General features: G+C 40.0%; 1 protein-coding gene across 9 annotated transcripts in view; it reads right to left on the reverse strand.

Moving 5' to 3' along the window:
* The window catches only part of SATB1 (SATB homeobox 1), a 137817-nt gene that overhangs the window by 43198 nt on the left and 79706 nt on the right, over positions 1-14913 (reverse strand). For 5 of the 9 annotated variants that reach the window (XM_040352966.1, XM_040352965.1, XM_040352969.1 and 2 more), the window contains one exon: positions 1184-1303. The exons of the other annotated variants lie outside the window; for them this stretch is intronic. In XM_040352966.1, coding sequence (XP_040208900.1) covers positions 1184-1303 — 120 coding nt within the window. The remainder of the gene's footprint in view (positions 1-1183; positions 1304-14913) is intronic. 9 annotated transcript variants of the gene reach the window in all.

Consider the following 14913-nt stretch of genomic DNA (forward strand, 5'->3'; position numbering starts at 1 on the left):
GACACATAAGTTTTAGGCTTTCCAGAAAGGTTCCTTTTTTAACAAGGTGGTCTTAAAGCCATTATGATAAGCTAGAAAATTAGCAACTGGGTTGCTTTAAGTATGTGTATGTGGGCGGAGGGCATTTTATTCCTAAGAACACATCCACCTATTGCATTGGTAAATAGGACTTTTTACCTACCTATAAATCTTTACCTTACACAGCACAGTACAGTACAGGACACAGGAATTGTATTCCACCATGGGTTATAGGCAGCTACCTTCAGGTGATTGGACACTGGCAAAAAATGGCAGGGCCCACTCCAGAGTACACCATATAACCCTGCCCACTTAGTGAGACTCAAGTCTTTTATCAAGCAATAAGAAGTGATCAAGTCACAGAGGGGAAATGCATGTGCCTTGTACTGTACTCCAAGATAAAACACTACAAGTCAAAATTCCTGTCATCAGAATTGTACAGTACAGGACAAAAAAACGTGTAGTCTTAAACCATGGGATATACTCAAATAATAAACTGAGGGATGGACAACAACATAGCAAACAGAACTGCCAACAGGACCACAAAAACAAGGGTCAAAGGGACCCTAATAAAACACTCAGACGACAGCTTGAAGCAACTTGCAGCTGAAGCGTGCATCAACCAATGCCTGAACATCCAGCTGGGTGACCTTACAAATCTGGTAACAAGATGCTTGACGCTGAAAAGCCTGAGAGACAACAAAAGACCTTGTGGAATAAGCTTTGATAGGAAAAGGAGGAACTCTGCCCCTAAGCATGTATGCCCTGCAAATGAGTTGCATGATCTACCTGGCAATGGTGGAATGGAAAGCAGGATTCTCTCTACAAGGGCCCATGGGCAGTACAAAAAGGGACTCTCTTGAGAATAGGGTTCAGAGAGAACTGGGGTGATATTGACAGGTGACACAGGAGCTTGAATTGGGGGACTTACAGTGGGTATAGAAAAGAACCACCCCCTTTAAAATAATCATATTTTGTTGATATGCAGCCTAACATGAAGACAGACAAACAGTTGTTGTTTTATCCAGCTGTATTTACTATCAAGTGAAAGATATAACACCAACATGTCAGGAAAAAAAATAAAAACCAGTATTATTGAGTTGGAAAAACTATCACCCCCCTCGTAAAAAATGACTTGTAAATTCAATGAGGTGTAGATAATCACCTTCTCAATGGCCCACAAAGCCATTTGACTTTCAACTGTGATCAGCCGTGGTAATTTTGATGACTTGAAGACTTCAGTCCACAAACGGTCACCATCAAATTTAACTGAACTTGAGCAGTTCTGCAAAGAAGAGTGGGAAATATTGCAAAGTCTAGATGTTCAAAGTTAGTAGACTAAAGGCTGTAATTAAAGCAAAAGGTGGTTCAACAAAATATTGGCACAAGGGGGTAATCCTTTTTCCAACTCTGTGATTCAGATTATTTTCCTGATATATTTGTATATATTGGCAAAAGAATTGGGATGCCTACCTTTACACGCACATGGGGGTAGATCCACAAAAGTATTACACCGGCGTATCTCTTGATACACTGCGTAATTTCAAATTTTGCGCGTCGTATCTTTGTTTTGTATCTTCAAAACAAGATACGACGGCATCTCGGCTAGATACGACAGTTGTACGTCTTAGTACGCCATCGGATCTTAGCTGCAATTTTTCGGCGGCCGCTAGGTGGCGTTTACGTCGAATTCCGCGTTGAGTATGCAAATTAGCTAGTTATGGCGATCCACGAACCTACGTCCGGCCGGCGCATTGTATTACGTCGTTTGCGTTCGGCTTTTTCCGGCGTATAGTTAAAGCTACTGTTATGAGGCGTACTCAATGTTAAGTATGGCCGTCGTTCCCGTGTAGAAATTTGAAATTTTTACATTGTTTGCGTAAGTCATTTGCGAATAGGGATTTGTGTAGAATGACGTCATCGTCGGAAGCATTGGCTTGTTCCGGGTTAATTTCGAGCATGCGCACTGGGACACCCCCACGGACGGGGCATGCGCAGTTAAAAAAAAAACATCGTTTACGTTGGGTCACAACGTATTTACATAAAACACGCCCCCGTCACAGAGATTTGAATGGCGCGCCATTACGCCGCCAAAGATACACTACGCCGCCGTAACTTACGGTGCGTCGTATTATTGCGCGCAGGTACGTGGATCTGCCCCATGAACTTTAATAGCATCCCAGTCTTAGTCCGTTGGGTTTAATGTTGAGTTGGCCCACCCTTTGCAGCTATAACAGCTTCAACTATTCTGGGAAGGCTGTCCACAAGGTTTAGGAGTGTATCTATGAAAAATTTTAAGCACCTTTGGGATGAATTAGATCAGAGACTGCGAGCCAGGCCTTCTCATCCAACATCAGTGCCTGACCTCACAAATGCGCTTCTGAAAGAATGGTCAAACATTCCCATAGACACACTTCTAAACCTTGTGGATAGCCTTCCTATAAGGCCCCGTACACACGTCCGAGGAACTCGACGGCAAAACTCATCGTTTTGCTCGTCGAGTTCTGTGTGAAGCCGCAGAGGTTCTCTGCGAGCCAACTTTCCTCATTGAACAACGAGGAAATAGAGAACATGTTCTCTATTTGGCTCGACGAGGAACCTGGTCGGCTTCCTCGGCCTAAAGTGTACACACGCCGGGTTTCTCGGCAGAATTCTGCTCCGATCGAGTTTCTGGCTGAATTCTGCCGAGAAACTCGGTCGTGTGTACGGGGCCTAAGAGTTGAAGCTGTTATAAAGGGTGGGTCAACTCAATATTGAACCCTATGGACTAAGACTGGGATGCCATTAAAATTCATGTACCTGTAAAGGCAGGCATCCCAGTACTTTTGACAATATAGTGTATCTGCCATGCTCTGCATTAGATAATGTCATCTGTCAGAGCTGCAGGGGAATTGAGTAGTTGAAGTCAGTGGAAATTATGGGAGCTGTCACAGTGTGTCGACAAAGATCTTAATATGGCTGGGTCAATGAGTTTAACCGCTGAGGAATCCACTGCTCCCCATTCTTAGGGATCCACATGGGCCGCTATGGCGGTAATTCCACCACTGCATAATGTAACAGAAGAGGTATTATAGTTACCCTTCCAGTGATGCGTTTGTTGATATGCCCCTTCTTGCTTCTGCTTGTGGAATACCTGCTTCTCCTCCTAACTACAGAATGAACATACTGCCAGGAGGGACAACTACATGCAACGGGAAACCCATCCAGCCAGTTAAATACTTGCAGTGGCCAGTGAGGATCAAAGAGCAGTACATCCCAGGTATGTTTTAACACACAAAAGTGACCATGTGCTAGATAAACTAAGTAAACTTTTCCAATCCACCTGAAATGTATAAGTATTTAGATATTTGCCACTTTTCTAATTGCTACTGTTCCCCTTGACCTAAACTACCCCCAGGGGTATATGGCAGCATCCCCTTTTTCCCTTTATAATTATGAACATGTAAGGTCAAACAACCTGAAACATACGTGTTTATGCCTTCAGCTTTCAAAGGGTCATCACACACACTATTACACATTCTATATTACAGTATATTATTATATTATATTGTTATAACAATATGTACTATATTATTAACATTGCAATATAGTGGAAGGAAAACAATAATGATAGATAGATAGATAGATAGATAGATAGATAGATAGATAGATAGATAGATAGATAGATAGATAGATAGATAGATAGATAGATAGATAGATAGATAGATAGATGTTCAGAATGTATAAGCACACAGTAGGAATTTCTTTTATAGATTTTCATACAATATTGATATTTGCTGCAACTGCGAGCAATCATTATCGGTAGTTCAAGTCACATCTGTAGCTTTACAAATACTTCACGTTTTGGTACAAGGTTTTTATAACACAATCTCTATTGTCAGGTGACAACAAGGAATTACTAAGTCATAAAGCAAGTTTTGTGGCAACAAGCCAGATATTTTCACAGAACTGTGCAAATGTACAACTGAAAGCTTTTGCAATTAATGGGAAAGAATTTAACCATCTGTCTTTGCAAATACGGCTTATCTTGAATAGCATGCATCATAACTGTCATGATTTATGTCTGTGATAACAGTGAGATGGCATCTTGTTTTTCCTCTTTTCTTTATTTTTATTAGATTTTCCTCTCTGATAGTTTAACCTTGCCCTTTCAGTTTTTGCATAGTATATTATCTGTAGAGATCATAATGTCACAATTGTTAACAGACTGCATACTTTGTCCCTAGCATGACATGTGTAATCTTTACCTTTATGAGCACTTTCAGTGTATATATTGTAAATATTTATATTAGAGTCATACAGGGGCTTATTTAGGAGGAAAGATATGCAGGTAAAATACAGCCCATGGCAACTAGATTTTAGCTGTAATTTTCATAAAACAACTGCTTGTGAGCCTACATTGCAGGGACAGAGGCATTCCTCTCTCCTGAAGCCCCCTAATATGCAACAGTAAGACCAAATTAAACACAACAGAACCTGTCTTAAAACAGAAGATATATGCAGGTCTTACTTTAATCACAAATCTAAGAAAAATAGGGGGTTTATTCCATTTGGTGTTGATGGATGGCTTGGCTTCCATTAGGACTCACAGCTCTGTAAGACTTAATTGACAGGCCCCCCCATCCAAATGTCTCCCCCGTACCCCTGCGCCCCCTTCTACATATGATCCCTATACTACAGCTTATCTCCTACACAGCAATCCTGTACCATGCCTCTCTCCTATACATCATTCCTATACCACCACCTACTCTTACAAATCATCCCTATGCCGTTAAGTCCCTCCTGGACAGCTGGCTCCCTTCTACACAACATCCATCCACAGTGTATGAGAAGCTGAGGATAGAGTCTGATGAGGGTAGAGGGCACAGTAAAGGTATCATTTAAGGTAAGTTGGCACAGTACATGGTCTAGAGAAGGTGACGGGCACAGTACTGACACAGCACAGGGTATTATGCGGGTAGAGGACCCAATACAGGTACACTGTATGGTAAGCTGGCACAGTACGGGTTATGATAAAGTTAGACGTATAGTGTACAGTCATTTGGCAGGATATGTGATAGAAGACACAGTGCAAGGATCGTGTGTGACATGCTGGCACATTTCAGGGTATGATTTGGGTAGCAGGCAAAGTGCAGGCACAGTATTTGGTGAGATGGCACAGACAATAGAGGGTATGATGAGAGTAGAGAACACAGAGGGAAGGCGTGGATGACCAACTGGGATATACCTGACTGTTCCAAGCCAAAGAGGTCACTCAGCATTCTTAGCCATGCTAGTCACCAGGATCCACACTGCCACAAGCTAAGATGTTTGTACCTTGTGCCATTCTCAGTGCACTACCTGGAATCCCCGGGGTCCCATTCCCCTTCTCTCTCCATGTTAGGTAGCTGCTATCAGCACAGAGCCCATGTCCCTGATCTCTCCTATGATTCCCTAAACTGGATTACTTAAAGAGGAAGTAAACCCAATTAATTTTTCTTTTTCTTTTTAAATATATACATCCTGGAAAGTATTGCAAAGCCACACACATTAAAATATCCCAAAAATGAGGTTTGAAATGTATTGTTATTTTTTTAAGCATTTTGTCTCTTCCGGGTATTGGCTACGCCATTGTTACTCCTGTTTGCTGAATCCTTTGTGGACATCATTTCCACCCTTACTTTGCTTCCCCTGTCCCAATCTCGCACATGCGCAATAGCGTCTAAACAAAGCCTCTATCACAAGGAGGAGAACCAGGAAGGAAGGGATGAGAGCACAGCATTGCAGTGCCAGCATCGGAGCATTGTTAGGCTTCCCTCTGTGCCATTCTCAGTGGAAGATAATGACCCGGCATGCAGAGGATACAGATACAGCATATATGGAATGCGCAAACGTGGCTAATGTCACTGAACATTACAGGACGATTTCTATGGCAACTGAAACAGTGAGTGAACTTTCACAGGCAGCGTTCAGCTTACAAAGAGCTAATGTTATAGTGGAGGCTTTACAACCACTTTAAGCTAACCACCAATTAGAAGGTGAGCAGTGGCAGGTGAGCAGTGATGCTGAGGACTATGTATTCAGTGCACAGTAGAGGCATCCTTCCCCTGTAACGTACAAAATCTTGTACACATTTGAGACAGGGACATCATCACTACCCCAAACCATAAAAGGAGCACTGTGTAGCTCCTGGGTCACCCTGCTAGCCCAGTAAGGCACAAGATGAGAGTACTGTCTGTACCCCTCTTTTGGTGGCCTGGATGGGGGGAGGAATGCAAATAATTCCTTTCCTAAAGCAAACAGCACATCCAGAATTTGTGTGGCTCAGTCTATAATGATAAAAAGAGGAAGCGAGACCAGCAAGTATCTTTTTTTAATTACGTTGGGTACTTTTTCATTTCTTTTAATCCACCTCACCAAACCAGGTCTGGTTGCTGCATTTTCTTGGTCCTTATTCCATAGAAGCCATGGTTTCCATATACTGCACTTGCCCACTAGCCTCAACATCTACATGCAGTTTGGGAGAAAGGGCTCTTATATTAGGCTGTATCTGTATTATAAACTATCAGTTTATGATGTGCAGTCAGCCACAAGGGCAGAAAGGAATAGGCTTTGTGGTTATACTTACTATCCTAAAATGAAGAATAAAAATGAAGACTAAAATCCATAATTTTTAGATTTGTGATGGAAATGGGACCTGTACATACCTCATTAATTAAGTGGAAGCTTTTCGTTTTCTTTTAGTCCACTTCCCTTAACATGTCTGAGCGCATCTATGAAAACTTGCATTCATTCAGCAAAAGATTATTTGTAAGCTCAGGTACCTATGCTGGATGAGGAGATCTGGCTCATAACCTGCATTCTAATGAACCTTAAAAAAGTTTGGTAGGGTTGAAGTCAGGGCTTTGTTCTGGTCACAGGGGCACAGTCATACTGGAACAGAAGAAGGCCTTCGCAAATGGTTACCACAAGTCTGAAAGCACACGGGGGGAGGTTACTAAAACTGGAGCATGCAAAATATGGTGCAGTTTTGCAGACAAACCAAATGGCTTACAGGTTTTATTGTCAAAGTTTAATTGAACAAGCTTATGTTCTAATCTGATTGCCTACTATGCACAGCTTCACCCAATTGTGGGTGCTCCAGTTTTAGTAAATGCTAAAGTATAGCTTTAACAGTACCCTTAACTGGAAACATTTTAACTCAATCAATTAGAGGAGTGACCAAATATTTTGGTTACATAGATTCATGTAACGGTTTGGTGTCTACCAATTTTTGGCTCTTTAATGTATGTATTGTTGATGAGTCACCGTTTAACAGATTTAACTTTAGTCAACAAAAGAAATAAACCCTAACTTAAAGAGGAGGTCCGGGGAAAAAAAAAACACATACTGCAGCTGCTGGCTTTTAATAAATGGACACTTGTCTGTCCTGGAGTCCAGCGATGTTGGCAGTAGGGTTCCTGGCGTGAAGCCGAAAGGCTACACTGCTGCCGCATTTGCGGGTAAGGGAACGCTAGGAACCCTACTGCGCATGAGCGAGGCCCCGCTCCTCTCTCCTATTAGCCCGGCAGGCCAGGGGAGGAGGAGAGAGCCCCGCGGTGATGTCACTGCCGCGTCATGACCGCGGCCGGACTCCCGAAAGTGGGAAAGGACACCTGAAAGGTACCAATTGTGGCACTGGCATTGAGGGGAGGAATCCGATGAGTGGAAGTTCCACTTTAGGGTGGAGCTCCGCTTTAAATAACAAAAATATAAAATAAAAAATCTAATGCAATTTATTGATATTTACAGTGCATGTACTTTTGACTGCGGAGCATAAGATATTGGGTAAACTGGGATGGGTGTTTAACAGCCTTCACAGATGTAATTTATCAAATCGATCCCACTTTCAGAGATAGTCTTCCAGAACTAGGCAAAGCAGGTAACTGACAGTTGTTTCTCAAAAGCATTAACGGTGCCAGCTATGTTTGGAGTGCATTTAACCAAGACTTACAACAAGGGAGGAATTAGACTATGTGAAATTCTGTTAATTTACACATACTGAAGCCGGCCATACATGGATTGAAATTTTCCCAGTTCAGCAGGGACCGGACAAATTTATGTATGGGTACCCAGGTTGTATAGATGTCAATCTATCAATTACCTGCCGTACAACCACCGTCAGGGTTTTTATGAATGACCAGTGCTGCCGGGAACACAATAGGACAGAGTGAGTGATTCCTCCATCTACCTCAAATGTGTGGATGTGGGAATCGGCACATTTTTGTTTTGTTCAACCTGCTGGTTGAATGAAAAAAAATGTATAACGTATACATTAGTTGACTCTCTAACCATAATTTACTCTTCATTGTTTGAAACTCTGAATGCTAATTAAATAAACCTAATACACTTATCTCTGCATTGCAATAAAAGTTAAATTCACAAATGATGTGCTGTTACAATTTATTTACACAGGAGTCTGCTCCTGTGATCAGTTGTGCAATGTCTGGCTCCCGCAGACACTTCCTACAGCTCTGAATTTCTGTTACTGGGCTGCAGGAAGTTTGAATGGGCTATTGAGTGTCCACACATTTAGAACTATAGCTCTGTCTGCCGTGGTGGAAGACAGGACTTCTAGTTTATTCATTCACAGATCTCTGTGAATGAATGACGTTGCTGTGCTTAGCAAAATGTTACTTGTTATTTACAGGTGTATCATGTTGCTAAAGGTGAAGATAGCTTTTAATGATGTCATCAGGGGCCCTGTTCTAGGAACATGAAGTGTAAACTTGCATCTTCATTCAGGGTTGCCAACTTTCAGTAAATTTACGAACAGTTTGTAAAATCCATAATTGTTGCATCTGTCCATGAATGTCCGTTACGGACATGCAGCCTACATGTCCTTAATTGACGTTCAAGGACAGATGCAAAAAGTACAGATTTTACAAACTGTTCGTAAATTTACTGAAAGTTGGCAACCCTGCCTTCAATAGTATGCTGGTTTCCTTGCTACAGAGTGGATGTCAGACTGGACCTAGGCAGAGAGAAGCTACAGGATGCTTAATTTAAGGGGCCTATTTATAAAAGAAAAAAAATGCACAGCCATTCATCTAGCAAGACTGCATGAACATTTATTCTGTGCAAAATAATCAGTGTTCGCTCATTAGTTTTAGGATTTCTACCTACAATTTGTTTAAGCTGTTTCTGCTATGCGAACAGGGCAAAATTTCATGTTCATAGGCATTTTCTCTTCTGGTTGAATGTTGTTAGACTATTGTTTAGGAAAAAGGTTTAGTTGAATATACTTATGCCGCGTACACACAACCGTTTTTAATGGTCTAGAACAGTGTTTCCCAACTCCAGTCCTCAAGGCACACCAACAGGTCATGTTTTCAGGCTTTCCATTATTTTGCACAGGTGATTTGATCAGTTTCACTGCCTTCGTAATTACCACAGCCGTTTCATCTGAGGGAAATCCTGAAAACATGACCTGTCGGTGTGCCTTGAGGACTGGAGTTGGGAAACACTGGTCTAGAAAAAACAACGTTTTTTTCGACGTGATTCTTGCCAAGCCTGCCTTGCATACACACGATCGTGGAAAAAAAATGCTCGAGCAATGCGTGGTGACATACAACATGTACGACAGCACTATAAAGGGGAAGTTCCATATGGGTGACGTCACCCTTTGGGCTGCTTTTGCTGATTTTGTGTTAGTAAAAGTTTGGTGAGAGACTATTCGCGCTTTTCAGTCTTCGTGCTTTTCAGTCTGTTACAGCGTGACGAATGTCATTACAAACACTAGTTTTACCAGAACGAGTGCTTCCATCTCATAACTTGCTTCTGAGCATGCACATTTTTTTCCCATCGTTAAAGCCTACAAAAGACCGTTTTTCACGACGTGAAACAACGCAAAAAATTAGAGCATGTTCTAAATTTGTAATGCCCATTTTTCACGACGAGAAGAATGCTCTGGAGCCTACACACGGTAATTTTTAATGACCAATTTAAAAAATGGCATTTTTCTCGTCATGAAAAACGGTTGTGTGTATGCGGCTTTAGGCTATTTTCTCTTGAATGTTCTTAGGGCATTAGGGAATGTTACATTCACACTGCGAATAAAAACATAAACATCAGAAGGAAATGACACACATTAAAGTACTGTATTTATTGGCGTATAACACTCACTTTTTTTACCCTGAAAATAGAGGGTAAACTGCCTGCGTGTTATAGGCAGGCGGCAGTGGAAAGTTTTTTTTCCTGAAACTTCCCTCTTAAAGTTAGGGTGCGTGTTATACGCCTGAGCGTGTTATACGCCGATAAATACGGTAATTGAAAGGATACTATTAGTGACTCTTGTGCAGATGCCGATGCACACAGCATTTTTTTTAAATAGACCCCCAAGTGATATGTCTTTTTCAACTGACTTGTTTTGCACTATCTGAAGGATAAGTTTGTTTGTGTCTAGGCTCATTTTAAATAAGCTCAGTTAACTGTGCTTGAAATAAAAGTTCAGCATTTTAGTTTTGTGATGACAACCTCTGAGGTTCAAAGGGATTTTCCTAAAATATTTATTTTTTAACCTCCCCGCTTACTTTTATGTTTCAAGCATTTGTTATGGTGTGCAATAATAATTGTTGCCATTTTTTTTTACATTTATCAGACTTGAAACAGACTGGATACCTGTTTTTGGATCAACATGAAAAGAATGAAAAATGGTTAAAGCAATTTATAAATCTTTTGTACTTGTTTTGAGGCAATTGGCAGGAAAAATAATGTTATGCAAGATTAACAGTTGCATGCATTTTTTTCAATAGTGTCCAATATCAATGCGCTGCATATATTGTGTTACATATTCCATTCTGCTGTTGTTTTTTGTTATTTTAAATACGACGAGAAGTATTGCACAGGAGTGATGTGACAAACACCAGCCAATCAGCAATCATCTTTCATTGTTCTGACTGTTTCAAATGGACCGCTTGTTGCCATTACTGTGTTTCTAACAATGGAAAGTCTCTGTGTAAGACCTTTCTGGAAAAAAATGGGTTTTTGCTGGTTTATGAAATAAATGATAAACCTAATCCAAATAAAAATACATTTTAAATGAAATGTTGATTGTTGGAGTTAAGTTATCTTACTACCTACAAACAGTCTCCCTTCAGCATCTCCCCAGCTTGAGATTTCATATATTATTAAAAAACAGCCTTAACCCACAAAGCAGTTGGCAATACTATATTACTGCCTTTATTATAGTGATGATACATTCCGCTCACTTTATAGAGAACACCTGAGTCATTTAAATCAGAGCTTGTCCCTGGAGGTTCTGGAATTCTAAATCCCCAGCCAAGCATATTCAGGGTAGAGTTTGGTCACAATCCAATACATTTAGAATTATGGAACCAATTTGCAGGTATCTGTTAAAATAAATGCTTTTTTGTTTTGCCACATTTTGTTATATTTTACTTCTCCAGTTCACGAAAGTAAACACAGATTATGCCATGCTTAGGGTATGTGATTCATCAATGAAATTCTGGCATAAAACCAGAAATGTCTTTACAAATTAGAAATGCTAGTCACAAAATGTTACTGAATACTTTCCACATTATAGCAAACCAGTTTGGCTCCTGAAAAAGTGGACAAAGTTATTACAGCAGGTTGCTCCTCCAAAACACCCCAATATAAGGCACTGGCCTGTCTCTTCAAACTTCCCATATCTTCCTGTATATAATAACAATCCTGTGCTTTGTGTAAAATGTTATACTGCAGAAACACTCTAATATCTGAATACAAGATACAGTATATAACCACAAATACAAAAAATAGGTGCACTCACTGTCACTTAAGGTCAAAAATAAAAGATCATAAAGTGCAAATAATATCCAATCCACATGAATTGATAGGTGTATGTACCTTTAGGGTGCCATTAAAAATCACTAAGTGCACTTGTTCAACAAAAATGTATAAATGACAAAGTGCCTTTGTGCAGAATCACAAATCTACATAATCATCAAAATTCACTAACTTGACAAATACTGACTCCACATGCTCCCATATTAGATCTTGAGATTATTTTTGCAACATCACTTTTTGATTGATGAAACATGAACTTTATGATTTATTTATTGATTAAACTTATTGGTATCGTTCAGTTATTGTCCAGTAGGTATTTTGATGATTATGTACATTTGTGATTCTGCATGAAGGTACTTCAGCATGTTGTACATGTGCACTTTATGATTTGTAATGGCACCTTAAGGGTACATGCACCTATCAATTTATGTGGATGGGATATTATTTGCACTTTATAATCTTTTATTGTTTACCTAAAGTGACAGTACACCTATTTTTTGCATTTGTGATTGTATATTGTATCTTGTATTCAGATATTAAAAATTCACTGGACAATAACCGAATGATATCAATAAGTAAATAAATAAATCATAAAGTTCATGCCGTGTTTCATCAAACCAAAAAATTATGTTTCAAAAATCATTTCAAGATCCAATATGGGAGCATGTGGATTCAGTATTTGTCACGTAATTGTTCAGTATGAATTTTAATAATTATGTAGACTTGTAATTCTGCAGGAAGGCATTTTATTTGCCATATATGAATTTCTGTTGACCGTGTGCACTTTATGCTTTTTAATGGCACCTTAAAGGTACATACATATTTTAATTTATGTGGATAGGATTTCATTTTATGACCCTTTATATGTTAGCTATGGTTGCATATTAGAGCATCCAGGTTTTGAGGATCTTATTCTGAAAATGCTTACTCTAAGAACCAGTGGCTACTTTATCATGTACGACAATTCTTTTTTAAATTAAAAATTGTAAAAACATCATAGAAACAGTCCAAAGCAGTAGTAGACAAAACAAATAAAAGCTATATTAATAATAATAAAATGATGAAAACCATACACATATTTTTCTAGGAGCAAAACCTAGGCAGGGATGCTATTGAAAGCCACCAAACCAAAGTATCACCATGTGGCTATAAAGCAAGGCATTGACACTTTTAAATGTGTGGTTGTGAATGTTGTTGTAGGCTTCATCATGTGCCTAGTGCTCAGGGCCTCCTTGTGCCTTAAATGATAACTCATGTATCCAGTGTCCATACAATTAGCTTAGAAGAAAGGATGATTTTCCATGCCCTGTGCAACAAAGGTAATAGTCAAATAGTTGCCAAAGAAAATTAATAATATACCACTGACAGAGACAACTTTTCTAAGTACCATATTCATCGGCGCATAACACGCACAGGCGTATAACACGCATCATAACTTAAGGAGGGAAGTTTCAGGAAAAAAACTTTCCACAGCCCCCTGCGCAGGCACAATTTACCCTCTATTTTCAGGGTAAAAAAGTGAGTGTTATACGCCAATAAATACAGTACATTGTAATATGCAGCCAACTTTGAGGCTTAGTTTACACTAGAACACGCAACGGCTCATAGCAGGAGGTAGGTGCGTCTCCATTCACTGCTTCAGGTTTGAAATTTTGCCTGAATTCGGACCTGAAATGGACAAAAAGACTGAGGAGATGTGTGAACCGGCTCCATAGAGAGGCAGTCACAATCTTCTGCTGTGCGAGTTGGATGCATAAATGTGAACCCAGCCAAAAAGTGGACTGTACCTGCAACTGTTATACTTTACAATATATTTAGATTCCCAAATATGCTCCAAATAGATCCTTAATATGAATCTGCAAGAAGTTAGTAAGGCACAGTTGCTCTGAACACCCTATTCACATGACCTGCACATCACTACTGCACACATCTTGGCTGCTATATTTTAACCTCTTTCACACTGAGGTGCTTTTCAGGCACTTTCACGCAAAAAAAGTGCCTGAAAATCTCCTGAAAGCTATCAATGGATCCTCTCACACTGGGGCAGTGCAATGGCAGGGTGGTGAAAAAAGTCCTGCAAGCAGCATCTTTGGAGCATGTTTGAAACACTTAAAAAAATGCCTCAGAAAATGCCCCTGTCCATTGAAATGATTAGGAAGCGCTTCAAAAAGCACCTTAAAAGCACTTCAAAAGAACTGCACTTTGAGTTACATGACCTAAAAAAGTGTCGCAAAAACACCCAACATTTATTGGCAGTTTTCGAGCAGTGACAGACCCCATCTGGCAAGTAACAGTCCACATCTGGCAGCAAGTGACAGTCCACATCTGATGGCAAGTGACACTCCCCATCTGGCAAGTGACAAGCTACATCTGGTGGTAAGTGACACACTCAGGGTTCCCACTCATTCTGCATTATGGTTGAACTATTTATTTCTTATTACAAAGTAATAATATAAATTATGCGTTTCAATCATACTGACACCATATCAACCATGGTGTTGTGATGATTGAAGCGCTAATACCAGCCATTTCCCCAAAAACTCACCCACGAAAAACTGCATCCCCCCAAGCCTTAGCATCATTTCTTCCACGCAGCCGATCCCCAGTGTCAAAAAGGATTGGGGCCGCTGCATTAGCGTATGCAGGTTTGTTTAGGGTGCCAGCAGCCACACTGACCAATAATGTACACAGCATGGCACATAAATGGGGACAAAAGCTTCTATAGCTGTCAAACACCTTGCGGATTAATAAGGCACACAACTTACACACTCTCACAGAAATTGTTATTTTCAATGGATGTATTGGTCACTCGAAAAAAGGTAATCTACAAAACAAATACCATTGTCAATTAAATTAACTTTACTTCTTTGGTTTATGAAGTGAAAACCATCTGCTTTGCAGTTACAGCTAGTAAAATCTTCTTTGCTGTCACTTGTGCATCAGTTTTACTCTTAACTTTCATCTAAAGTTCTAGAAGTGCTTACTGCCCTGACAAAATTCAGACAAAGGCAATATAATTGCTTATTAAAATAAAGCATTAGCTCAGCTTCCAAGCATCAATGGCATGTGTGCTCTGTTATAGCTTGCAAA

This window comes from Rana temporaria, chromosome 5 (genome assembly GCF_905171775.1).
Source record: "Rana temporaria chromosome 5, aRanTem1.1, whole genome shotgun sequence".
Taxonomy (NCBI): Eukaryota; Metazoa; Chordata; class Amphibia; order Anura; family Ranidae; genus Rana; species Rana temporaria.